Here is a 26,798-nt window from a genome sequence, read left to right on the forward strand (position 1 = left end):
GATTGGCACAATAACCGATAAACACTATTTTAGAACGAAGCAACCTACTCAACAAATGTTGTAAAACAGGACATGATCGAAATAGCTGATTGCAATTGCAAAAATGCCCATTACTTGTTTTCTCGATCACTTTGTTACGATAGCCAAGCTACTACTGTACCCCCTTTTCTTTATGCTTTCCAATTGTAGGCATGTGAGGGAACTGGAGCTATTGTTTTTTTTTCTTATTCAATACTCAAGCGGCATTCCTCTTGATCTGATTATAATTAATTAGGTACTACTATTTGGAAGCGTGACGTTATGAGCAATTCGAAACATTATGGGATGCTAAAGATTATTCTGGGGAAGAACAGTGACCAGCGAGCAGCGAATCAAGGTTGACATTGATCATTTAATAATAAACTTTGATGTTGTGGCCGTGGTCGGTACTTCATTGATAGCGTATATACCGGTTACACTGAATAGTACATCAGGAAATGTGTTGGGTTAAGCTGTTTATTAAATAACGGAGTTTGTTCGGTTTCGTTTGATCATCCATTGAATGTTGATGATAATGAAACTATTATATAGCGCATCCCCTGATTCCTTATTGGTGGAGTCTACGGACCAGAGTCCAGATTGTTCCGTTCAGCTTTAAATTGATCGTTCAGTTTCCTTCGTTAAGACAGTGACCGCAAGCATCGAGAGCATTATAGAACGATATGGATATCTATATGATAATTCGATTGTTTTTTGTTCAGCCCTACTAAGAGAGTAATCTTCTATAATAAGAGAAGTAACAGGCAACGTACCCTTTTTGTGCCTTCCTTCGCATTTAAAAGTCAGCATTTTGCTACTTGTAACGATAAAGATCTAGATCCAGAGAAAAAGAAAAGATTATTGCGTCAATAAAGAACGAGTTAGTATCAGTACTGCTTGTCCGTAATACACCAGATAGAGGGTAAACCAAACTCACGATACAGCTTACCTCGAGCGTTCTCCAATGTTTGGGTACCACTCCAAGGTCTGCAAAATATACAGCCCGTTCAGCCCAAGGAAGATAAATTAGATAGTTCTGCACAAGCATCTAACCTATAGGTTTTACTGAGGTTATATACGCTGTTCAGTCGATCGACGAATAAGTGTTTTACTGGCGCGGTTTTGAACTCTTTGGCTATTGTTTTCATTACCAAGAAAATATGCTGCCGTGCTCATGCAATTACTGCAGTAAAAGCGCTTACGTCAAATGTACCATGTTGTCCGATATAGTTGTATTACAGTACTGTAGAAGTTTTGAAAATGGCCGCAGTTCCGCGCAAGTTTTCCCGGGCGCGAAGGATTTTGACGATTGCTGTATTTCGTGGGCAAGCACGGCAAATCGGAGTCCATCCGGCAACATGCAGAAGGTCATAGTATGTGAAAAACTTGATATGATCTTCGGATAAGGTATTGTATAGTCGATGATAAAAAGGTGAGTATGTTGGTTATATTGATATTTATTCTTCCTATTATTGATCAGTGATACCGAATTGCTATGATAATTACCATAGCATTCACGGCTTCAATGATTTAATTCACTTCTCTCAAGGCTTGTTCTGTAGTAGTGGCCAGAGCTACAGGGAACCTTTATCATAGCATCCGACAATCGCGTAATCCTTCGTGTCGCACGGATCCGACGGTCTTATCGGCAGAGAGTGGAAAATATAATGTATATAAACAGACTTCCACCCATACCGAAGAGAATCGCCTTGCCATTACTTATTTCTTGAGAAAAGTGCACCAGCTTTGGACGGCAACAGTATCACATGTTCTCCAAAATCATCATCTTGTTCTTTGCCACTTTGTTGAAGCCCATACTTTTGTTAGAGCTTGATGAAGTTTTATCAAAGTGGCAGCTCGTTATCACTCGGAAGATGAAGATCAATGTGCTCAGTTGGGGTGTGCCAATCTTTTATCATAGATTGATGCGCCAGCTCACCCTGTTTATCTGAACTCGATGCTATATGCCTTGTTTTACGGGTAAGCCATAATGATGACACACTTCAACATCTTTCCTTAGGATTACTGTCAAAATACCACGGATGTCCTTCGTAATCAGAAGTTTTCGGCGCTTGTGTCTGTTTCCGTTGTTGACCTCGTTTTCGTTGCTGGCTATCAGTGCAAACAGCACTGTAATCAGACTGAAACCAAGAAGGATTTGAGAGTTATGATTTACGTGAATGGCTAGTGGAGCTGATAATGCCAGTTACGAGGATGTCGTGTCGCACGTCAGGATGAAATATAAGCTGCCAGCATTATGTTGCTTTTGGACATGCCTACTGTACTTTGATATCAATGGTAATAATATCTAACCCAAACCTCGCACTACTATTATGACGCGCAAACGATAAATTATATTCTATCTGGGATTTTGCTAGTGTTATACATTCATGATGAAAAGGGATTTTTAGAGCTGCTAGCACTTTAGAGCGTATGTAAGTTTAAGGCTAAACAAAAAAAAAAGATCGGTGTTATGGATGATCTATGCAGATTTTCTTCTTTGAGTAGATGACAGCAGTGTGTGACAAGATGGTCGATGGGTGCAAACGGAGTTCGAGAAGTCCAAGCGCACTGGCCGCGTAAGCAAGAGCATTTGATCGTTTCCATCATATTGGGTGACAGGTATACTTTGGATTTAAAAACATAGTAGCTGATTAATTTGTCATATTAATAGTAATAGTAAGGTTGTTGTAAATTCATAACATGAAATAGATGGCCACTGCTAGGCACTCTCGTCAGTTCCCAACTATCCCTACTTGACACGAACAACGTTCATGTATGCGGCATCTGAAATGTACAACAGTGCAGTGTGATGAAGGAGGCCGTTAGTGTAATCAATCACCTTGGACTCCTACAAGCACACTAGAAAAAAAAAACATTTCTTCTTTTCTCATTCTTCGGTTTCCTCTTTTCTTTGCGTTTGTATATCCTCATGTCGAGTCTGTCACCCCATCAACAATCACTCGGCCTGACCGATTCACCAATGTCCTCCCTCTCCTCACCGTCATCGCCTAGTTTCCCGGACAACTTTCCATCGTCGTCAAATCGCAACCCTCAAACGACCGTTTACGATATACTGCATAGTTCTAACACCCCGTCCGAGTTTTACAGCAGCAAAGACCATAAAGAACAACAGCATTCGCTTGTCACATCCGGCTGCAGTCATTTGGCACACTTCAAAAAGCAGCGACGGCGATCCTTGGAGGACGAAGTCGTTGTTGATGATGACGATCGATGGGATCTATTCAATAGTTATCGGTCACTTGTGCGGTATTCCCTTGCGTGGCATAAAAGCCGAAAACATTTGCACAACAGTAATACAAGTGACAGAAAGCGAAAACAGTACAAAGAGGTAATCTTAGCGACTTCATCTTTCTCTACGGATGCTCCATTAAAGTTCTTCTTTGCATGGAAATATCTCATATTAAAAGGATCAATTGTTTTCTATGGCAACGGCATGACCAAAAGCTTCCACTACCGCAATGCTCAACCTGTCACGACCCCTTATCCCGATTACATGTCTGTTTGCATTGTGTATTCATGGGGTGCTGGCGCAAAGGACACATTCAAGATCACATGCGAGACAAGCACCATGTCTTTGGTAAATATAGTGGATAATACACGAAAGTTGCATCATGCCTTAACAGGGTTCTGTTCCTCATCCGATATAAAAAACTACTGCTAGCCATGGATTTTGGCCACAGAACGCTTTACTGTAATGAGTGCGACGACTACGTTTACGACAACGAACTGAGCGACGTTATTGTACGACAGGAAACGATCCAAAGCGAAACACGTAAATACCATTTCTATCCTTTTTTTACAGGCTGCCATGGTGAGCAAAGTTTAAAAAGACTGTCTTTTGTCAGGACGACGGAAACGAGCACGTACAGCAAACACAAGCTGGGAGCCTACAAGTCAGGATATCAGTGCGATCGTTAAGAACTCGACAGTGCCGTCATGCAGAGGCATCCGGGGTTTGTGCAATATGGGAAACACTTGCTTCATGAACGTCATCCTCCAAAGTTTTATCCACAATCCGCTATTGAAGGCGTATTTTTTAAGCGATCAGCATAATCCTAGCCGGTGTAACAACAAATTCTGCCTCTGCTGCGAAATGGACAATCTCTTTGCTCAGGTCAGTGAGCTGAATTTCTCCCCTTCCCCAACCCCCACGGCTCTTTTTCACTTGGCGATGTAGAAAAATGGGACTCATGTAGGTATGTAAACAGGTCTATTCTGGAAAAAAAGAACCATATGGTCCGTGCACGTTCTTGCAATCCATGTGGATGAGCCTGAAAGAGCTTGCAGGCTATGCCCAACAAGATGCGCATGAATTCTTCATTAGTGCGTTGAACAATATCCATGCCGGATGCGAGGGTCACTCGTTGTCGACGAACTGCACATGTATAGTGCACAGGACATTTGCCGGTCTTTTGCAATCCAACGTGACCTGTTTAAAATGCGGCAACGTGACAAGCACGGTCGATCCAATGCTGGACATCAGTTTGAGCTTACGATCTGTCGATAAGAAGAAGAAGGGGTCGCCTATGTCGAATAACAAGGTAGCGGATACAGCAGCAGTAAAAGGCAGCAGCAACAGGAGCAGCGAAGACAACAATGCTATTAGTACTACTATCCAGCAACATACTAACAACAGGAATAATCCTGCTTCTATCAATCGTCGGGTAACTAAGCAGGGGACTTTGATGGACTGTTTAGACAGGTAAAATTCTTTTATTTCTCTGTTAGATATCACGAGCAAGAAACAGAAAGGATGGAAGCTTTTAGGGGAAGGAAAATGGAAAGACAAAAAGAAAGAAAAAGCTAGAGCGCATGCGCATTACACATACACACAAAAAAGGTATACGCATCCCGAAAAGCTGGGTCCCAAGGAGTACAGTTGCAGCAAATGCGGCAACACCTTCCAAGTATGTTGTCTTTCTCTAGTATCGGATGTATGTATGACCATGACGCTCTAACCCACCTATCGTTTAGGAAGCGACAAAGCAGCTATCAGTGAAAAAACTGCCACCCGTTCTCAGCTTCCAACTGAAAAGATTTGAACACGGAATATCAGCTAGCAAAATTGAAGCCAAAATTAAATTTCCTGTGGAACTGGACATGACGCCGTATACCTCGCATGGCAAACAGCAGCAAAAAGCAAAGAACTCCAGGTAAGAACGCATAAGAAACTGACTGTTGCATTCACTGACTTGTTCATATATCAACAGTAGTACCAATCATAGCCACTCGAATCTGTACACCTTGTTTGCTGTGATCAACCACCAAGGTAAAATAGACACGGGCCATTACACAATGTTCTCGAAGCATCGGGGCGAGGTAAGTAACGGAATGAAGACCAACATACATGCTTGACCCTGTCTCCTCATTGTATTATTTCGCAATAATAAAAAACAGTGGTTCAAGTTTGAAGATCACAATGTTACCACGGCATTCCAGAAAGATGTATTGGACAGCAAAGCGTAAGTAGAGTTTTACAGTATAATAGACAAGGCAATGACAAGGATGGTATTGATTCAGCATGCTTTCGTTCTTTTCTAGGTACATGTGTTTTTACATAAAAAAGTCATTAGAATATGAGAGCTCGCTAGATGATGAGTTATTCGAATACAAGTAAAAACATCATGTGAAAAGCAGAGAAGGAATGGGGACATTTAAGTAAGGAGATATACAATTGACAACATGTGTGCACTACAAGTAATACTGATAAAAGCAGGAAAGGAAAGCAGAAAAGAGGGGGGCCCGAATATACACTTTACAATTCTTAAGCATGATAGGTGAACTGTTGCTGTTGCTGTTGATAATCCTGATGCTGGTGCTGTTGCACGTATTCGTTAACGTTCTGCAAAAACGGAATATCGTAGTATTGTTGCAGCAGAATGAGTACAGATGCAAACGCAGCGACGATCAACGAGAAGCGGATAAACCCAATCACAACCCGAACCACCGAGCGAACCAAGGCTGCAACGACACTATAAGCAACGTAAAGAACGGCCAATGCCAAGAGGACCGGCACAATATTGGCTTGGATGGGCAACTGTGCGAGTGTTGAGAAGAATTGTTGTAAGGCTGGAGGCGCGTAATTGTAAGCTGTTCCAACCATGTTGAAAAACATTTGCTGAACATACTCGGGTGGAGGAACGGGAACGTTTACATGCCGCAATTGCTCGTAGCAAAAGACATAGATTTTGCCAATTGACTCGAAGGCGACAAAGCTGGCGTTGCTAATGGTTGTGGTTTCCATAGGAAAAGAAGTCGCGTCTAAGTGTATCAAAAGAGGAAGAAGAAGAATCCAGAGGCCAAAGTTAAATTTCACAGGCACACGTAAAAATCATCAATGTCACGTGTTCCAAAATTATTTGTTCATATAACAACGCTTGAAGTTGTCAATGCTATCCGATAGTGAGTATATTCTTGCTATTTATACTAAGCCGTATATATCGGTTAAATTACACGATGCAAGCAAATTATGTAAGCGATTCTCTTCTGTGAATGACAGCAGTACAAGAGCAATGATATACACACACACACAAACAACTGCATTTTTATATTTACAGAAGCTTATTTATTGCCAATAAGTAAAGGTTGGAGACGGATAAAGTTAATAATACAGCTTGGACTACACAATATCGGTGATCACTTTACTGCATATATCAAGGAAAGGATACACGCTCAAAATACTCTCTCGTGATGCTGCTTGCGCCACCTCTTCATTTATCTTGGCAACATTGACATTATTTTGCCAACTTGACAGATCTGCTTGTTCGTTTTCATTCAATTGGAGTTTGTCCAAATTTTGCGCCAATTCGCCCTGCAGTACTCCAAATGGGTCGCCGTGTTCCGCTGATATTGGACTCATATTACTGATGTTATCATTGCTGCTGTTACTGCTGTTACGACTTTGTTGTATCGGCTGTTCTTGTGAGGGTGATGATTTTTGTTGTTTGTCTCCGTTCAATGATGTTGTAGCCACGTTCTTGAAATCCACTAAGAAGCTGTTGTTACCGAGTTTGTATAGCTGCAGATCAAACTTGACAACAAGGCCTACTGACTCGTATCGGTACCGGCAACGGGTATGGTATAAATCAATGACGCGCCATTCCTGATGTGATTAAGTTTTGGTACATGAATGAGTATGCACTAAGAGGAAAAGAATGGGAGCAAATTCTTCGAAACTTACAATGCCTACGTTCTGTAGTGAGCGATATATTTCCAGCATCACTTCCCAAACAGGACATCTGCTTCGAATGCCAAAATGCCATTTGGATCGGGGCTTGTGTGACCTTCGATTGCTGCTGCCTGGAAGCATATTCTGCTGTTGTTGTGCTGATAGTCGATGTTGTGATGGTCTTCGTCCAGATCCAAAGTCTCGCGGTGCCGGGGAAACAGGTGCCATCGCTCCTGGTGGTGGCGTACCCACTATTGGCGCGATAGGCTGTCCTCCTGCCATCATGGATGCTCGTGAAGATGAGCGTGGACGTGCTATTTTTTGTGACAGAAAGATTGTACACATGTCTAGTTACTACAGCTTGATTTGGCATTAGCGCGAGCTTTGCTTACTTGACATGCTTTCTTCGTATTTTGGTAAACTTGAGCTGAGTACTGAGATAGATGATGCGGCATCCTCTGCACCATCCGTATTTCGCCTATCTAGGTCGTCCTGCTGTAGGATCAACAAAACATCATTGTTAAGCGTCTCTTAAAGTCTCGATTTAGGAAGCTTAGCATAAAAAATGACAAACTTACATTAAATGTGGTGTTCCATGGCGGTGGAGATGTTGCGAAGAAGCTTTGAATATTACTATGCTCCGCTGCTATCGAAGGAAACAATACAAGTGTTTATATCTCAAGCACTGCTCTACTTGGTCGAACAAAAAACCGGAAAAACTTAGAGCCTGTACTTACAATCCTTAAGCATTCTTTTATGATCAATGACAAGCTGGTATGCGACCTTGAACTGATTGTTTCCAGGTGCTTCCAATGCTTGATGTATTTTCTCATCCGGATATCCCATTTTCTATTTAGAAAGAAAAATGGGTTTCTACAACGTTAGAGGACCCATTTGGAAGTAACCACATTGTTTAAACCATGAACGTACCTCAGCCAGCTCCTGAGCTATTCTATCATCAATAGGATGACACAGCTCTTCTTCGGTATGTGGAAGCGGACATAGATATGCAGGCAAGTTGGCATTGAACCACGGATTTTGTCTATTTGATAAGCATTTAGCTTCTAAGGTTTGGAGGATCCCTTTCCCCCACTTATACTCTTTCAGCCCCCAGTACCATCAATGGGACAATCAAGAATTGGTATACTATACCTTATTTCCTGAATAGTGATTCGCTTCATCGGATCCACGACTAGCATGGATGTCAAAAGATACTTTGTCTCTGGACTCAAAAACGAAGGCATAGTATAGATACCACCTGTTGATTTTTAGAGAGGAAAAAGGAAAACATTTAGTTTTTAGGTCTAATCACAATTCTCATTTCCCAACGAAAAACCGAGTATCAAACTTCTTCCCTTTCCTTCGCGTCATCCGACTCCAACCGAAACCTTACCATTGATCTTTTTAAATAACGTTGGAATGTACTCGTCATCAAATGGTAATCGTCCACATAGCATTACATAGAGAATCACGCCACAACTCCATACATCCACTTCCGGACCTGCATACAAGCTATTAAACATGCAAAATATTAAATTAGAAGTTGTTACTAAATTAAGATCTACATTATTAATCCAATTTTTGCTTACCGCCCAGAAATCACTTCTGGCTGAATAATGACAATAAGCATGGAGCAGTTAGTATAACGATAAATAAGCGGCATCAAGACCAAATAATCTTTCGTTTAGCTTACCGCAGCATAATTCGGGCTGCCACAGCTCGTTTTCAAAAAGTCACCATCCGTCATGATATTCGATAGACCAAAATCTGCAATTTTTACATTGTTGTTGGCGTCCAAAAGCAAACTAAGCGTTAAATATCCATGAACCAAAAGTTAATAAGTCTTTCCCATCCCTTCCTCCTGTTTGTGTAAGTAAATAGGTTGTTGCACCTGGTGCATTCTTTCTGCGCAACGACCCCTCCCCCTTCCCCCATTTCCCCAATCTTTGTCCCAAAACTTACTTTTCCGGCTTAAGATCTCTATGGTCGCATAAGCATACACATATCAAAGATACAAAAGTTAATATGAATAACTACGACCTAAATCGATCTTTTAATCGCTTCACTTACCGGTGGACAATTTTGTGTCGATGACAGTACTCCACGGCACATATAATTTGTTGAAAGAATCGACGTGCATCATCTTCAGCCATCTAACATAATATTTGTCATCACGAAAAGAAGAAATCATCAATCAGCCAATCAAACCCATCGGCAACTAACCGCTATCTTATCTCACTCTTCTAACATACCCGGCCTTTTTCCACAATGTAGTTAAACAACTCTCCTCCCGCATATTCAATGACCATGATGATATCCGTTGGCGTGGAGATAACTTCATATCTGTAAATAACATAGTAATGTCCTTTTGCTGTTAGTTAAAAGGATAAAGCGAAAGACTAACACTGCGTGGCAACATATTCTGCAGGTGGTGTGAGAAGTTTTTCCGAGCCCAGGCTCAAGAAGCTGTTAACACTACTTACAGCTTGATGATATGTGGATGCCGCAATAGTTTTAAATATTGAATTTCACGTTTGACTCGTCCGCCGAGATCCATACTCGCAATCTTTTTCTTATTGATAAATTTAAGTGCTACTTTTTGACCTGTAATGCCATGGACAGCCACTAGAGAGATGCATAAAGGTAAGTTAAGGGATATTATTAATAAGAATAATAACAGCCACCGAATGATAAAACATATTCAAAGGTAGGACAAATTACGTTTGACTTTGCCGAATGAGCCAGTGCCAATGGTTTTAATGATGGTGTACTGTCCTAGCTTAATGTTGGACATTGTAGTGGTGTAGCTAGTTTATGTTGTATGAAGACAAGTTGAACCAAGCAGCTGATGAAGAAAGATGATGGGGGCGTAAATCAAAAACTCAATTTGGACTTTTTGAAACTCCCTCGTGATATTGTTTGAGTATATCACTTGCATCAACATCCAGTTCGTTCCCATCTGCAAGTCTTGGTGAACAAGAGGCCCAGGTTCCAGGTTACTCACTATATAATAAGCCGCATATATATTCCAAGCTTATTCGAGCTTGGAAAGTATATATAAAGTACCTTTGCAGGCACTGCGGACAAAAAGAGATTGCAGTCCGTGCATATCAAAAGCAGATAAGCTTTTCTAGATGTGACCTACGCATCGACCAACGGTATGAAAAGGAGTTTACAGCAAGTGTGGGAAGAAAACGTGATAAAACCCACTAGGTGACAACCCATGAATAACAGTTTACAGGCCGGACAGCAACAACCATACTAAATACATGAATGCTAGCTATTTCATATTATTATTAAAAGCTATATTCACTGGTTACGGGGGGTTTTGGGCTTTTTTTATTATCGACATAAAACGAAAACCATGTCAATATCATGGGAAGAATATATAAACATCTTTTCTGTTGATTCTGCGTTGAAACAGAACTACAAAAGGCTGAGGTGGGGGAGGGGATTAAATGTACTCTTTGGGTTTATGTGTGCGTTTGTTCATGTTTTTTTAAGAAATAAGAAAGAAAAAATATAAGGCCAATTTTGTATGTACATCCTTTCAAAGAAAGGCCTATATCTATATACAAAAATGATAACAAGGCCAATGACCCTAATCAGCATTATGTCCACGATTCTCTTAGGCAGTCTCGGTACTGGTAGTAGTAGTACTACGAGCAATAGTATGAACAGTTGCAGCGGTACTGGCTGCATCCGCATCCGCATCCGCATCTGTATCCGCATCAGTAGTAGTAATAGTGGTAAAAGTAGTGGTAGTAGCTGCCTCATCACCACCACTAACACCGTTGCTGCCGTTGTCTTGTTCGACAAGTGGTAATATCTTTTCAACCTCTGTAATATTACAAGAAAGAATGGTGGATCAGTATTACCTTCATCAGGGTATATGTTGATACGAGTACTTACTCAAAAGAAGGTGACGTCCATATGTATAGCGCTTCAAGGATTGCATATGCGGCTTGATCTTGCTCACCAATAATCCGCGCTGGCCGTCGTCGACGACATCTAGCATTTTCTGTACAACATAGTTGGCGTACTGGTCCTTCATCATAATAACGAGAGGGCACGAGCCATCCGGGCGGTTCTGCAAAACCTCTTCGATCAGTGCTTGGCGCTCCTCCTTGGAGCCATAATCAACGCATTTCTCCACGACATTGCTGGCAAACTTGTGTTTGCTGAGGTGCAGCACTTGGCCACGAATCTTATTAATAATAGAGGCCTTGTCGTCAGGCTTGCCGCGTTCGAGTATATGTTGGATAACCTAAAGTACAATTTCATGTTAGACTCAGCTAACAAGACATCCAGTATGTTTTCCCTCGTACAGGATCATATCAGAGGAATCATTTACATAGTTTCCATATTGGTCTTGCACAAGCTGACCAGTACATCGGTCAAGTTCATCGAGGAGAGGACTCTATATATTGCATCTTGTGTTATTGAATATGATTCAACGCCATTTGAGCATAGCAATACTTACAGTTTGATTTTCTGTACAATGTTCAAACATGCGTTGGATCACGCGGCATCCGTAGGGGTGCGTCGCCAGGTTATATACTTGGCCATGGAATCCGTCAATAATGAATTGAATATGCTTAGCAGGCACACGCTCTATTGCCTATTGGTTTCGTGTTCCAGTCAGTAACTTTACTTTTAATAATATAAGAGTTTCTTTACTCACCTTTTGTATGACATGGTTACCGTTTTGGTCCTTGATACATTTCAGCACGCATCCGTTAAGTTCACTGACAAGGCGTGCTTGTTGTTCCGTCAAAACATGTTCCAAAGCCTGAACAAATGTACATTTAAGAAAAAAGAAAAACAATGTAAGTATACAAACTATTATTGCTTCCTATTTGTAAGAGACCACTTTTTACCTTTTGTACAACTCTGCAACCATACATTTGCAGCGACAGTGAAACCACATGACCTTCCATTTGCTTGGCCAGAATTGTCTTTTGGGCTTGATTGCCATGCTCAAAGAACTTTTGCAGCACATAGTTGCCAAAGACATCTGTCATCAGTTGAAGCGCATTTGGTAAGACTTCTTCAAACACCATTTGCTTTTCTTCGCTGTTGGCCGTTTCCAATTTTTGCTGGATGAACCTAGATCCATGCTGATCACCGCTAAATTCGACAATATGGCCAGCAATATCCTAAAATAATGGATAGCAAAGCAAATTGTAAGTTTTGTCTTTTTCAATAATATTAGAGACCTAGAATTTGTGATATTTACCTTGAGTTCATACTTTTTGCTCTTGGAATTTCTGAATTCTTCAAGCAAAGGACTGCGGATACTCAAAGTCATATCTTGCGGTGTGGGTTGTGCTGGTCGTAAAGTATCCTGTTGCGCAAGTGCCGCTGCTGCTGCTGCTGCTGCTGCAGCTCTTGAGCGTCCGGCATGTTGATGAGCACCGAAATTCTGCATTTGTTGCTGTAGCAATAGCTGTTGTCTAGCAGCCAGGAGTTGCTGTTGCTGTTGCTGGATAAGAATCTGTTGTTGCTGCATCTGAAGAGCACGCAGCTTCTTGTCCGTCATGTCTGGCAAAGCCGGATCATTGAAACCCATATCCATCATTCCTCCGCTATTCGGGTTACCGCCAAATCTCGAAGATGGTACACCGGGTGCTGGTCTGTTGCTGCCGCTGCTGCTGCCACCACTACTCGTGGCTGGCCAACGTGAATAATTAGGGTCAAATACGGGCGTTCCGCCCAAACTATCTCTGGTATCTGATGACTCGCTCGTATGATCGTGTGCAGAAGACGGTCTTGAGAATTGTTGTAATTGCTGAAGTTGCTGATATATTTGAGCAGTATCGTTATATAGTGCTTCATCGTAGTATCCAGTTTGTTGATGCTGCTGATGTTGTTGTTGTTGCAGTTGAACAGCTTGTTGTTGCAGAAAACGTGCTTGCTCCATTACATTCGCGTCGTCAGGCTATAAAAAAAGCGGATATTGTATGAGAACCTCTTTGAATAAGACTCGGATCTTATATCATACCAACTGCCAGTACATACCTTATCCCGCAAACCAAATGCGGCAAATTGTCTAGCCATAAGTTCCTCATCAGAACCCATATTGGCATAGTCTAGCTCATCGTACTTGCCGAGATGACGACCGGGAGGCGTAGAGTTCGAACGAGCAGGTGGTGGTGTGGAGAATTTGCTCTGCAGCGGCGGGGAAATAGCACGTAATGCATGAACACGTGCCCCACTAGGTCCTCCACGATGGTGATGCTGTTGCTGATGATGGTGCCCAGAGCCATCATCCATAGACATTTGAAGCGTTGACGGTATGTGATCGTTCATGTTATCCTCCATCACTGGTCGCTGTTGTTGAAATGGTGACAACGTGGTATACGATGGATCCCGATTTTGCCCTGAGAACAAACCATCATAACCACTCATACCATTCAGGTGCAACATATTGTCCATATCGTTGCTACTTTCGTCCGCATCGAGGGGTGTCGTCGATCCCGTGGCGGCATTGCGTAGTCGTGCTTGATGTTGCTGCTGCTGTTGTTGTTGCTGTTGAAGTGCATACATAGGGGATGGAGTACGCGGGAAATCCTGTTATGTTGTACAGGTGCACCAGAAAAAGAATGATCAGCAAACACACGGATGCAGGAGGTTTTATTTCTACATACGAAAAGGAAGGCATACCTCTTGAATCAGATCTACAAGATTTCTGTTGCGTCGACTAGCACCGGATGAAGGTCCTGCTGTTGCTGATGCGCTGATATCATTTGTATCAGCTGCTCGAAAATGCTTTCCATTACTGCCATAGCCTTGCTGATGAGAGGCGGACATTTCTGGATAATTATTGTATGGGTAAGTGATGCATGGCTTACTGGTCCTAATACTGGTACTGCTACATTAAGAATAACATACCACTATCCTTCCAAAGCTGCCACGACTGGCCCGGTTCATAGGCGGGCGGAGGTAGGCGTGGATCAAGTCTCGAATGCTCATGGTAATATTTCAAATATTCCGGATCGTGCCGTGGGTCTGCCGGGTTCGCAAAGCCATCCATGGACGTGCTGGAGTTGTTGTTTGCACGTTGTGCCAGCACTTGTGTCGGTGGAGCGCTACTTGACCGATTGTAGTACTGATCATCAGGAAACAAACCCGTGCGACTTGGTCCTCCTGCTGCACCGCTGCTCGGTGATCCCATCATATCGTACTCGTAATCCAACTTGCCGTGTAAAAGCGCAGCCAGCTATAACAGAGATAGCCGACCATGGTTAATTAAGTGCAGTATAGTGAGGCTGTTACACAGCTTTGGTTGAAACCTGTCTCGGTTCCCAAGGAGACAAATACACATAAAACGCTTAACAACATCACGCAGACGCATATACACACACACACACGCAAATTCACACATACTATATAGAACCCTCCTTCCTCCCTCCTACTTCTTTTTCCTTATCCCACCCACATGGGCCCAAAAGAACAAGTAACCCTGCGCATTGGAACAATCCCGTATATGTGCATGTGGGTACGTGCGCCCAGGAAAAAAGAAGCGAATGCGGTTCTCTTCCTTTATTATATCCCTCCAATAGAATGTAACAAGAAAGTTGCATACCTGACCCTGGGGTTGGTTTTTGGCCTTGGGCTGGTGCAAATCGGATTTCTGCGCGTTCGGCGACAAGGATTGGCGTGGCAACATCTGCAGTTACTTTAGGAGATGGATTGCGGGAAAAAAAAAGGGAAAAAAGAAAGACTACAGAACCGTAGCTTTTTTGGAGGGTGAGGGGGTTGCTTTGTTGCTATTGCTATTGCTTTTGTCTATCTCCAATCTCAAAAGGCTACGAATGCGTTAAGAGAGGGGTGCCACAGAGATAGAAGCTCAAAGTCAAAAGCGTTGTTGCTGGGAATGGGAAACCAGTAAGGAAAAAAAAAAAACTTGGCTAGACTGAACCCGACGGGCTCTTGAAAGGTTTCGTTTTGACCTACCACACAGTGCTTGTGACTTGGCTATTTGAATTTGACGCTTGCTCCCCGTTCTCCTATTTCATATTTCATTATATTGCAGCAAAGAGAAAAAAAAAGTGCACGCGCCTTTCCTATCCTCTTCATTTCACTGTTTTGGTTTACAGCTAATCACTTCTCTCAAATGAGGAGTGCCTCACCGTCCGATCCCTCAAATTCACAACTCTCGTCATTGCAGGTAATTTCACCAACAGTTTAACGGGAAAGTTAGATTCAGAGTAGTAACCTTGGATACGATCGTTAGACTGACAACAATGTCAAAACATAAGGTGCTACCCTCTTCATATGATGTGGACTCTCAAGAAACGCATATAAACACACAAATATCTGCTGAAGAAGCAGATGCTGATAGTAACCCGTACGTTTATGATTTTTACCTATCATATCAGTATCTCTAACCGAAAACCTGGATACGTTAGGATCTACGATCTGGCACGGGCCATGTTTCCTAGCGCAACGGAGCCATATAATGATTATGACACGTTTCTCAAAGAGGCCACTCAAAACCTGAGCAAACTTCGTGCCGAGAAAGGACACACTGAAGCATCCAAACTGTCATCCAAGCATTGGGATTTCTACACAAGCCAGCTGCCGTCGCAAACAGCATCAGCACCAGCAGCAATCAACGACGAACCTGAAGAGGATATTGTACCGCCAACTGTCTTTGCTTCCCAACCAACAGGAGACGAGCCGCGTAAAAAGAAAAAGGACAGGGACAAGGACAAGAAAAAGAAGAAAAAGAAACTTACACCTGGTTTCATGTGAGGGCAGTATGCTCCTCTTGTTCTCCTCGCGTCTATAAAACATTTCTTGTATATTCTCTCCATAATTGTACATACTGGCTCTCTGCGATCTTCCGTCCGATATCAGCTTATACCATACATCAACCATTGTCACCATAAATATCATTCCAAACAAATAAATGTGTACGCAACAATGAAACATGTAGCATAGCAATAATCACGGTGTCCTTGTGTCACCGTAAATCTGACAAAACTTGCCGGACCTTCAGCTGACCACATTTTAGTTCTTTCTTAAAATACTCACAAAAATGCTCCAACGTCGATTGTTTTCAACATGTCGTGTTCTTGCCCATGAGAATCCACTGGTAACACTTCGACCGAGTCTCTCTACTGATTCGTTCCCTTCATTTGCTGCTCATTGAGTCTCATTATAAAGTTTCTACATACAGGGTCTACCCAATCACAATAAAGCACCTAAGATTCCACGCGCTCAGCGAGGATTACCAAAAAAGATGCCGATCGCTGGCGTGAAGAACGTCGTGGCTGTCGCATCAGGAAAGGGAGGTGTTGGAAAGTCTACCACAGCAGGTAATCGTCGAGGACAATAAACCTTTTAGAGATTGTGGGGTTTAGTCAAGATACATTTGCTGACGGGTTTATGTGACACGCCGACATTTTCGTTTTACATAGTGAACATTGCACTTGCGGCGGCTGGATTAAAAAAGCGTGTGGGTATTTTGGATGCTGATATCTTTGGCCCTTCAATCCCCTCGCTAATGAATCTAAAGGGCGAGCCGGAAGTGACGGAAAAAGGTAAGCTAAAGGAGGATGAGAATTGAGAATGGTATATTTGATCCTCATTGAACGTGACAAATCTAATGGTATACAAAAAAACCACTAGGTGACAGACTATTGCCACTGACAAACTACGGTGTCAAGTGCATGTCGATGGGGTTCCTCGTAGATAAAGAAGCGCCTGTTGTTTGGCGAGGATTAATGGTTAGTGCTCATATGTAGAAGATGGAAGTACACGTGTGTGCATTATAACAACAGTTGTTTGATATCCTTCAATTAGGTGATGAAAGCATTGCAACAACTGCTACATGAAGTAGATTGGGGACATTTGGATTTACTCGTGATTGATATGCCACCAGGCACGGGTGACGTACAATTGACTATCAGTCAACAAGTTGAATTAAATGGTAAGGTGCTCCTTTAGTGCCGAGTTTGTAGATGAAGAGTAGGAAGAAAAAGAGCAAGGTACTGATGATGCGTTCTACCAGGCGCTGTTATTATTTCTACGCCTCAGGATATCGCCTTAATTGATGCTGTTAAAGGAACCAACATGTTCCGAAAAGTGAATATACCAGTAAGTATATAAAACCTAGTTGTCACAATCACAAGGAGGGGCACACTGACAAACTAAACGCATCCCTTCACCACTAGATTCTTGGTATGGTGCAAAACATGTCGCTGTTTGTCTGCCCCAACTGTAATCATGAGACACACATCTTTGGTAATGACGGGGCGGTAGATATGGCAAAAAAGATGGACATACCCTTTTTGGGCGAGGTCCCGCTCCATGCTGACATCTGTCAATTATCCGATGCTGGCAAACCCATTGTTGTATCACAACCGGAAAGCGCATTTGCCGGTCATTATCGAAACATAGCCTCGAAAATCCTTGAGAAACTCAATTCTTAATGTATATTTGTTTTGGCATATAATTATTATTTATCAAGTAATAAAAAGAAAGCAGAAAAAAAAATAGATCGATATATCCATTGTTCTATAGGTAAACATAGAGTTGAACATTGTTTAAAAAGGCATAGGTTGATTTTTATAGTGGGAAAAACAGTTAAAGGCCGAAAGTGAAAGCCAAACCAGCGGCCACGGCCAAATAAGCACCCTGGATCATGGATACCGTAGCAGTAGTGGTAGCGCCAGACTGGGCAATGGTAGAATCAGATGATCCAGACTTTCCATTTTGCTTCTTGTTGGTCATGCCCCCAGTAGGGCCACCTGCAGACCCACCGCCGCCTTGGCCGATGGTAGGATCCATGTTATTGGCATCCATATTGGACTTGCAGCCCCAGATACTACCCTTGACAACACTGCTGGCCTTGAACTTCTTCTCAGCATCCGGGCATGGGAACTTGGCGCTGGTGGTTTGAATACGCATACCACCACGGACGTCTTGCAATGCAGGCAGCTCGTAGGTATCGAACCCGCCAGCGAGATCGACCGTACCATGTACAGCAGAAAGTTTCGGATAGCCGCTAATGGATGTCAGCTGAGTGTTGTTACCAACAGACAAGGCGCCACCGATCAGGCTCAGCTGCTTCATTGAAGTCTCGCTCAACTTGTTGTTGTTGGCAATCGTCACCGTACCGCCAATGTCTTGCAAGTTGTCCAGATGAAGTGAGGTAAACTCATTTTGATGGAACGAGATATCAGAGACCACGTGGCTGAGGCCGGACAGGTTGATTGTACCCAAATTGCGGAATGTACCCGTCTGGAGACTGGCGAGTTCTGAGGCCTAAAGGTATGTAAACGCATGGTTCGATTCAAGAAATTAGTCAAATTTTTAAAACAAACGTGCTCTTTTAAGCATCAGACGCTGGATATACTTGCCTTGAACTCCATATTATTGCCATTGCCAACCACATAAAGCTCACCAGTCACCTCCTTAACTGGGAAATCAAACGAGTTCATCAAGTTGTTTTCGGTAAGCGTAAACTTATTCAACGAGTCAAGCTTGAGACCACCAATGACAGATGCGCGCGTATCTTCGATGGTCAAGTCTTGAACCTTGCTAAGACCGGCAGGGAAATCAATCTTTTCGAGCTCTGGCAAGACGCCCAGCGTCAGGCTTGTGGCTTCTTGAAGTACAGGCAGATCCAGCTGCTGCAAAGCTGTGTGCTCACGGATCGTCAAGGCGCCTTGGACAGATTTCAAGTTGGGTGCACTGAAGCTTCTAAGCGAGCTGCTTCCTTTGATCAAAACATTGCCAGTGATCTGCTCGACGCCGTCCAGTGTCAGTCGATCCACAGGTGGACTATCCATGGTGATGGATCCATAGAATTGCTTGCAGCCTCTGATAGCATCCAAATCACCCTGACCAGTGCCAGTGATATCCTGGTTACAGACACTCTTTGGCTGCTGCTGTGCTGGTTGTTGTGCTATTTTATACAATGAATGGATTTAGCACATCAAAACGCAAGGTGACACAAGGCGGAAACTTTATTTCTCTTTGATGCAACTTTACCTTGAGCGGCCATGATGGCCATGGAAATAAGCACCATGGCAGAAACCTTGGCAACCATCTTTAGAGATTATAGTGTAATTAGAGAGAGCGGGCTAAGGATAAGAGGTAGCAGTAGAAAGGAAATGTATTTCCTTCCAATACCAGGCAGACGTTTATATATATACCTTATAATTCCCTCCAAAATTGTAAACGGAACCAAGCAGCTTGCACATAGGTTATTCCGAGCAAACAATATGGGATCATGTGGTGAGTTCCGTCCCATAATAAAAAGAAAAGCACCTTGTTTGTTACGAAATATAAAAATTGACCGGGAACTTTGTATTCTTCTCCTTCTTTCTCTACCTTTTGTTATTTCCTTCCTTGTTCTTCATTTCTCTACCATATACCAAACAGAAAATCAACAAAGAAAAAAAATGATGGAACCAAGCGTCTTCCTCTCACTTACCTCGGAACACCATGTTCCTGAACATGAGCACGACCATTCCATGATGCATGAAGATATGGAGCGTCGTTGGCATGGCTGCGACTGGTCTACACACGAATCGGTCGACCTGCTCTACTTTGAGCCAGGTATTTCCACGGCCGAGTTGCTTCAAAATGCCCGTAACGGCGATGATGGGTTTATCCGCTTGACTCCTGAAAACAGCGGCTCCGATGACGATGATAGTATTGACGAACTCCTTGATAACCAAGACGATCTGATGAAACAGAATGAATTCGGTGTGTCAACGCACGAACCACAACTGGTTATTCTCTATGAGAACGGTCAGCCTTTTGTTCAAGAGCCAGCCGCTCTTCTAGTAAACAAGCCAGCTCCTGCTGCCGAACCCGCTTTGGTAAAACCAGTCGTGGCTCCTCTGGTAAAGCAGACTATTGATGAAAAGAATAGCATTAGTGATCAGAAAAAAAAACCCACAACTCCTCCAAAAAAGAAAAGATTCCCTCCAAAGAAGAAAAGATTTATTTGGTAAAATGCAAAACTAATTACCTTCTCTTCCTTCTACTACCAGCGCGTCAAGCAGTAGAGAAATCATGCCTTTTCACATGTGTGCAACGCACGCGTTTCATTGTCATCATTTCATAACTGCCACTGCTACTACCACTGTGAAAATGTATTCTTCCTGTATACCTTTAATAAAATTCAATACACAATAAGTGTGTGTAGTTAAGTTTTCTTATTGCTACCGTTTTCCTTACACCGTGATCAAATGATTTGTTTGTTACATGCTTAAATGTACAATGAGAGTTCATTCATTTGGTGATGTGCTGGTTGCTATAACTGGTTGCCGCTCACTGATATGAGCATCAAGTGGGCTGATAAGTATGGTGATGAAACTTGTAGTATGAGTGTACTATGTTTGTGGCTCTTGCCAAAGAATGTCTTTCACATTGTCACCAGACAAAAGAAACAAACCAACCGGGGGCCAGTCTTGTTGGCCGGAATGGTCCTTTCTTCAAAAGCGCCTGTTGTTGCTTTTCCCGTACAAGAAATACAATAATTACCAGTGACGATACTGATCGTCAATAAACTAGCCTGAATTATCTTTTCTCTTTAAATTTGCTAGTAATCTAAGCAGTTGAATGTGATTAGCCTTTTTGTAGTATAGAACAAAAGAGCGTCGTTTCAATCTTCTTTTTGGCCCGGTGACCCTACTCGGGCGAGTGTTACCTTTCCATGCCCCAATCTGGGGTTAGTACAACAGTGTCAGATACATTTTTACATATCTAGCACGAAAAGATTACTCTATGGTAAATGAGGAGATCCTTTTCACTGTGTGCTGAATGCATCATATATTGAATTGTAGCCACATAATCATGTTTTTGTTGAGTGCAGGACAGTAATATTGATAAGTCATTCTGATTCCTGTATGTATACAACCTGATAAACATACGTAGATAATAAGTAAGCCATAATAAGCTAATGAGCCAATAGGATACTGTTTCGCATGTATACTTAAAACAATTTAAATGATCTCATTAACGAAAGATGAAGATCTCCCACAATTGCTTATAGATTTTGTCGTCAATGGTGTCACAACATGTAAGGGGCCCGAGCTGGTTACATACATCAAACAAATGTTACCAATAGAAATCAGCGAACATATACATGCAGCCAAAAAAAAGGCTAGTGTATTTCATAAGTTTACAACGATAGTAACATTTATATTTAGTGATGCTGTCAAAAAAAAGAAACTTCGGCTGATTATCAATATTGGAAAAAACCAATTGCGTACATGATGCGAAGTGAGGAGGAAGATAAATCACATATGTATATCCTCTGCACTTAAATGAATTATGTCAAGTAATCAAGTAATCAATATTGACATTGCCTTATTTTAAAAATCATTGTTATGATACAGAATAGACCATACATAAGGAATGCAGAAAAGAGTAGCCAAAGAGTAAATGACCTATATGGATGGAATGTACATGATTAATAGAAGGTCTTTAATATCATTATTGAGAGACGATTTAATATAAATTAAAAAGTGTTAGATGGGATATACAAAATACATACCAAGATGACCAACACAGGTATGAAAATCACCAGCATCGGAATCTGTGTGATACCATTCAATCGCAGTACGAGTAAGGCAATAAAGAGATAAAACAGCACCACTCGCACAATTGCAGGAATATCAAAGGCACGTAATTTCTTGTCGTAAAACCAACCCAAACGTGGTGAATAAGATCGCAATGCACCATAGATGAACATAGGAATAAAAATGTATCGCCAGTCTTTGTCATCACCAAGAACACCATCCACTTTTAATGCAGCAAGAGCGACAAAGGCAATTCGCAAGATCGGCAACGGCGTCGTCATGAGAGTAACCCATGAAGGGTCGATAATTTTCCATAGTATGATACGGTATTGAGATACTGTTAGAAAATTGACAAGCGGCATGTATACACCATTTCTTTCTGGATACGTCACAGTATCGCATTCAGCCATCAAGACGTGCGGTAAGTGAAAGACCCCTTCACCAACAAAGTACGGTACACATATGACGCGAGCTGCCCAATCAACTTGGCCCATTACTTTTACACTAAGAAAGGTGATAAACAGTGTAAACATGATATACCGACACATTGCCCTCACGCTGACGACATGGATATGGGTCCCAGAAAACGATGTCTCGACGTGTCGGAGTGTGAACGGTGCGGTAATGAGAAGCATTAAAACGTTTGCTATCCAAAGAGGTACGCCAACCGCTGTCCAACTTGGTGCGGATGATGACACTGTTGCTATCACCGTAATCTTTGTATCAGACTCAATCTTACGCGCCAGTAGAATTATGAATACAAAAGCAAGTGCAAGGTAGATAATGTTGATTATAATGATAGTAGGGGCGCATAGTGTTGCCGGAAACTGATTGGAAAGCCTTTGCACAATTCGATCTCCTTCTTGACCAAGTAGTCTTAAGATGGATGTTGGCCTGAGAATTTGCGAGACAAATAGACCGTAGTGTTTGTACAATGGTTCTTCGTTGAAGGTGCACAATTAGTTTACCAGGGAATATGCTAAGGGAAAGAGTATTACTGTGGATGGTAAATACCTTCAGCTAGCAGTTTGCGAGGATCACGCAATGTGTTCGGATAAAGGCGTCCTAAATTATATAAAATAAGTAGCCCGAAAAAGCATATTCAGGATAGGAATATGCATTTATCATTGATGATAATGCTCTGTTTTGTTCGTAGCAGCAAAAGATTATGTAGTTGACTCACCGTACAGACGCTTGTCATAATCGCTTTTTGGCTCGGATGATATCTCATCAATCATTGTCTGTTCGTGAAGAGCAGAGCGTCTATGTCGAGCTTCTGGTTCCATCGCTTGTGCAAACGTTTTGCAAAATTGAATTAGACAAGTGAGAATGGGAGAAAGTAAAAAAGAAAAAGGAGCTGTAAACTGTGGCTTTGTGGTGAGCATTTTGAAATTAAACACATCACAGAAGACTCGTACGCTTACTGTATTCCATTTTTTTAATGATTGTTACTACGCACAAAGAATCACCATACTTGGAAGCGAAAAGAAATTTTCTGTGCAACTGTTACACGTTTGTGCTTTTTCATGTATGCATTTTATCGTGAGTAGATAAATGGGCACATGCATCATTTTGATTTGATAAGAGCACGTTTATAAGCAGCAACTATCGTAATGCTCAGCGTTGCTCCTTGATTGCAGGTGAGATACTCCGTATTTACCAAAATATGGCACGAATAATGTGCTATGTGTAAAGTATGAAACAAAAAGGTATAAAATGGAAAAATAAAAGGTAGGCAAATAAAGCACGCTGAATCTTTAAAATTCGTAATGCAAAGAGTTTCCTACGTAGTGATATTAATGTGCACGATGTATGCTACGCGTTCGATTTCGACTATGCGCGTTTGGTGCGCTTAGATCGAATCAATGAGAAAAGGGGAGCGAAGCAGCTACTTATCTATATTTCTATTCCGAACTACACTTTTCTTCTTTTTCCTACAAGGCACATGGCCAAGCGGCGTGTGCCCACTTCAAAGCGCTTAGGAATTATGATATAGCTGCCAAGTTCAATTGTATGCCTTTTTTTATTCTTGAAGCTAGAGTATGATGGTTTGATTAATTTGCTCGTTTTTCTTTCAAATATATTTACCAATATATCTTTGATAACATTGCCGATTGCCTCCATCTTACATACACTGTGTCTTTTCGTTACATTTATATGATACCTACCGTGCATATTTTTCCTTGTTTAAGAATTTGCACGCACTGTGCTCATATGGTCTTGAAATCAAGAAATTATTTGTTTCAAAATCGTACACAAGGCGCTAACGTAGCTGATATGTGGCTCTTTGCTGTTTATCTATAGTGTTTTAAAGACGTATGATCCTGATGTCCCGTCAAGAGAAGTCACGTTGAGCTGCTATGTCAACAGCAAATGACTGTAGTAACCGATGTATAAAGAAAACTAAATTAAGGAGAAATTATCGATGATTTGTTTTGAATGGATGGATCGAAAGCAAGTCTTTTTTCTAACACTTCCAAACGTTAGCTTCTTTCGATTATTTCAATACTTTATACATAAATACACACATACAAAATGTTTAATTTAAGAAAAGATATTCAAACTTTCTCGTGGGCTTCTTTTTTGCAAAGTTAGAAACGTCTTCTTTATCCTCGTTTTTCTCTGTCAACGTTAAGCAAAAGGCTATCCGCTTCTTGAATAAACGGCAAACGGTTGCCGTCCAGAAATACATCAAGTAGAGCAAAAGCTAAACGCAAAGTGGTTAATCCATACTCATCATATGTTCCAGTCGGTTTTTATAACCAATGGAACAGCACAGCAAATCGTTTTCTTCTTCGCTATGATATACACTTCGTCTTGAATAAAGAAAATTCACTTATGTACACTATATTTTTTCATAAAAAAGTTAAACGTCGCTTCCAAAGTGCAGTGTTTCATATTATGACTCCCTAGTAACATACCGACCCCGTATAACACACGACGATATGAGTATTATACAACTTCCATCATTAAAACTATTACTACATTCCACCATCAAACCTAATCTTTATATGTAACTAAATTATTATAACAGTGCAAATATTTGATAGAATGTGCTTTCCTCTGATGCAAAAGTTTACAAGGAACGCAACACATCTATGTATGATAGTATGCGTCTACAATTTACATACGTATATGCTGGGAACGATTCGTTTCGTACTTAAAGTAATGATAAGGCTATGGTAATTTATCGCTTGGAACTATCATATACTATGATGAACTGCGCATTGTGATCAAAATAACTTACCTTCAGCCCCATGATTATGGTTGTCTTCATGCCAATCTTATAAATGGATATCATATTTTTCAATGATAATAATTGGGGATGGTGAAACCGAACATAGATATGTATCATCATCTGAATTAGCATAAACTACATGATGGTCATTATGCTTTTACCATGGAACGTTTTTGGATCAGGAGAATAGAGGGGAGGAAACGGAAGCAACGTCAGTTTGCAATAAACATACACCCGAGGTGGTGAACCATTTGTTACAGTAAATAAAGAAAAGAGTATCTTTGTTGATACCATCTTGGACTTTAACTGTACAACAACAACAGCAGCAGAAACATTTCTAAAATAGCATATGTAGCCATTCTACTAGTTATATGTAGCACTTTAAAAATAATCAGGCCGTGGGCCTAATTCGCTTACAATTTTCCATGAATTAGCAGCAACAAATGTTTATACGCTTTATGTTTTCGGAAGCTTGGGTATATTTTTTAAAAAATAAGCCTATGGGAAAATCAAATAATACAGAGTTACATTCAATTGATACACAAGCATGCCATCATTGGCTGTTAATAAGCTACAGGGTTCATGAGAACAGCCTCTTAGTTCGATGGCAAACGGGTGCTGTTTTTACTGTCATACTTGAAGAACGGATCAGATAAATATGTACCTTTTTTTGTGGTTGTTGTATACTGACATTGGATCAGATTAGCAATAAATAACGGATGCTTTCTTTTTTTCCAGTCAACCAAGTATGCATATTACTTTTGCTCGATATTTTGTGTAAATGTATGTATGCAAGTTATACGTCACAACATATCATATTCCACCGTTTGCTTTTACAGCTGTAAGGCCGAAGGTACACAAAACCATCCGCGCTCTACTGATATCATGATGATGATCGGCTTGAACATATCATTTATTCGTCATCTATAAGAAAGTAATATATTATGCTACTAGCACACATGGAGAAACGATAATCCTAATGATGATACAGTGTAAATGTACCATATCATAGGGGCGTATTAAGTTTGTAGAAGATCCATTGATTGTAGGTAGTTGATTGGCTCGAGAAGTTCTGTCCGATGTTGAGCTCACCCGTAGTGTGGGGTAGTCTATTATCCGACCTGAGCCGCCACCAAGCTAAACCCTTATTTCCGGAGAAAAGGACATTTAATACAGGAAGAACGACGCCAGAAAGCATCATCGTTATCGGCCAACATTATGCGAGTTATGTGTGGACAGCGCCCTGTATGACAGACGCGCCAGAACAGGGTGACTCCATAACACTGGAAACGATCACGAGCAGGTGATGATGATGGCAGAGCGAGAGAAAGAGAGAGATAAGTCGTCGGCTCATATACAAATAAGGAAGAGTGGAAAGATGCTGAAGCGGCCATGTGAAAAATTCGGCAATTTAGTTTTTCTGCTTACAAGCAAGGAGGCTGATCTGTTTTTCTTCATGTGAAAAGGTGCAGGGAACTTCCCACATCGCCCATAAACTGCAGGCAAAATGACAGGTCAGAGGCGGGCTCATGAGATATTCACAAACTGAGCCGTTTTTGATAGGCGAGCTACGCACCTGCCAAATCAAACCTCTTTGTGATGGATGTGAGAGGCACATAGGCACGATTCTTATGTGATCGCGTAAAATCTGACGGAAGGCGAACCTTTTTTTGCTGTGTAATGTTATTTACAAGAAGTGGAGAAACGTTTGTGCCGGGGATTGATTGGCTCTTTTTCGCGGATAACGAAATCGGACTCTTTATCGCCATCGGCCCTACATGTGAATTCGAATGGCATAAGC

At 41.6% G+C, this 26,798-nt stretch overlaps 9 protein-coding genes across 9 annotated transcripts; 4 read left to right on the forward strand and 5 right to left on the reverse strand.

Moving 5' to 3' along the window:
* Positions 1–3,001: 3,001 nt before the first annotated feature.
* On the forward strand, positions 3,002–5,508 carry BDB00DRAFT_768242 (uncharacterized protein; the record flags this gene model as incomplete). The annotated part of the gene is made up of 8 exons (XM_053119723.1): positions 3,002–3,370; positions 3,487–3,550; positions 3,704–3,814; positions 3,888–4,156; positions 4,251–4,601; positions 4,810–4,949; positions 5,268–5,361; positions 5,440–5,508. 8 exons carry the CDS (start codon positions 3,002–3,004, stop codon positions 5,506–5,508), a joined length of 1,467 nt encoding a protein of 488 aa, XP_052977101.1.
* BDB00DRAFT_836285 (uncharacterized protein) lies at positions 5,509–6,552 on the reverse strand. Its single transcript, XM_053124471.1, has one exon. It carries the CDS (start codon positions 6,284–6,286, stop codon positions 5,807–5,809), a length of 480 nt encoding a protein of 159 aa, XP_052977102.1. The 5' UTR covers positions 6,287–6,552; the 3' UTR covers positions 5,509–5,806.
* On the reverse strand, positions 6,539–10,061 carry BDB00DRAFT_836305 (kinase-like domain-containing protein). Its single transcript, XM_053124472.1, has 15 exons — positions 9,932–10,061; positions 9,694–9,835; positions 9,463–9,553; positions 9,281–9,363; positions 9,173–9,190; positions 8,904–9,015; positions 8,800–8,819; positions 8,604–8,722; positions 8,363–8,468; positions 8,141–8,252; positions 7,948–8,059; positions 7,789–7,856; positions 7,603–7,705; positions 7,223–7,524; positions 6,539–7,144 (listed from the first exon to the last, which is right to left on the reverse strand). Exons 1-15 carry the CDS (start codon positions 10,002–10,004, stop codon positions 6,662–6,664), a joined length of 1,944 nt encoding a protein of 647 aa, XP_052977103.1. The 5' UTR covers positions 10,005–10,061; the 3' UTR covers positions 6,539–6,661.
* Positions 10,062–10,506: 445 nt separating this feature from the next.
* BDB00DRAFT_836307 (armadillo-type protein) lies at positions 10,507–15,162 on the reverse strand. Its single transcript, XM_053124473.1, has 11 exons — positions 14,799–15,162; positions 14,105–14,432; positions 13,877–14,025; positions 13,232–13,783; positions 12,450–13,151; positions 12,091–12,369; positions 11,895–12,002; positions 11,694–11,831; positions 11,565–11,630; positions 11,123–11,477; positions 10,507–11,050 (listed from the first exon to the last, which is right to left on the reverse strand). The coding sequence occupies exons 1-11, from the start codon at positions 14,880–14,882 to the stop codon at positions 10,839–10,841; spliced, it is 2,973 nt and encodes a 990-aa protein (XP_052977104.1). The 5' UTR covers positions 14,883–15,162; the 3' UTR covers positions 10,507–10,838.
* A 26-nt stretch (positions 15,163–15,188) lies between these two features.
* On the forward strand, positions 15,189–16,148 carry BDB00DRAFT_836309 (uncharacterized protein). Its single transcript, XM_053124474.1, has 3 exons — positions 15,189–15,383; positions 15,475–15,563; positions 15,625–16,148. The coding sequence occupies exons 1-3, from the start codon at positions 15,330–15,332 to the stop codon at positions 15,968–15,970; spliced, it is 489 nt and encodes a 162-aa protein (XP_052977105.1). The 5' UTR covers positions 15,189–15,329; the 3' UTR covers positions 15,971–16,148.
* A 96-nt stretch (positions 16,149–16,244) lies between these two features.
* BDB00DRAFT_940772 (P-loop containing nucleoside triphosphate hydrolase protein) lies at positions 16,245–17,717 on the forward strand. The gene is made up of 7 exons (XM_053129355.1): positions 16,245–16,313; positions 16,398–16,536; positions 16,639–16,761; positions 16,850–16,947; positions 17,024–17,150; positions 17,232–17,317; positions 17,395–17,717. The coding sequence occupies exons 1-7, from the start codon at positions 16,257–16,259 to the stop codon at positions 17,650–17,652; spliced, it is 888 nt and encodes a 295-aa protein (XP_052977106.1). The 5' UTR covers positions 16,245–16,256; the 3' UTR covers positions 17,653–17,717.
* Position 17,718: 1 nt separating this feature from the next.
* BDB00DRAFT_836313 (uncharacterized protein) lies at positions 17,719–19,319 on the reverse strand. The gene is made up of 3 exons (XM_053124475.1): positions 19,217–19,319; positions 18,583–19,130; positions 17,719–18,487 (listed from the first exon to the last, which is right to left on the reverse strand). The coding sequence occupies exons 1-3, from the start codon at positions 19,272–19,274 to the stop codon at positions 17,807–17,809; spliced, it is 1,287 nt and encodes a 428-aa protein (XP_052977107.1). The 5' UTR covers positions 19,275–19,319; the 3' UTR covers positions 17,719–17,806.
* Positions 19,320–19,506: 187 nt separating this feature from the next.
* Positions 19,507–20,394, forward strand: BDB00DRAFT_836315 (uncharacterized protein). Its single transcript, XM_053124476.1, has one exon. It carries the CDS (start codon positions 19,630–19,632, stop codon positions 20,185–20,187), a length of 558 nt encoding a protein of 185 aa, XP_052977108.1. The 5' UTR covers positions 19,507–19,629; the 3' UTR covers positions 20,188–20,394.
* A 1,002-nt stretch (positions 20,395–21,396) lies between these two features.
* Positions 21,397–23,129, reverse strand: BDB00DRAFT_930978 (uncharacterized protein). Its single transcript, XM_053129025.1, has 4 exons — positions 22,943–23,129; positions 22,774–22,824; positions 21,735–22,699; positions 21,397–21,627 (listed from the first exon to the last, which is right to left on the reverse strand). The coding sequence occupies exons 1-4, from the start codon at positions 23,043–23,045 to the stop codon at positions 21,553–21,555; spliced, it is 1,194 nt and encodes a 397-aa protein (XP_052977109.1). The 5' UTR covers positions 23,046–23,129; the 3' UTR covers positions 21,397–21,552.
* Between the last annotated feature and the right edge of the window lie 3,669 nt (positions 23,130–26,798).

Source organism: Zychaea mexicana, assembly GCF_025766255.1.
Source record: "Zychaea mexicana strain RSA 1403 chromosome Unknown BDB00scaffold_66, whole genome shotgun sequence".
Lineage (NCBI taxonomy): Eukaryota > Fungi > Mucoromycota > Mucoromycetes > Mucorales > Lichtheimiaceae > Zychaea > Zychaea mexicana.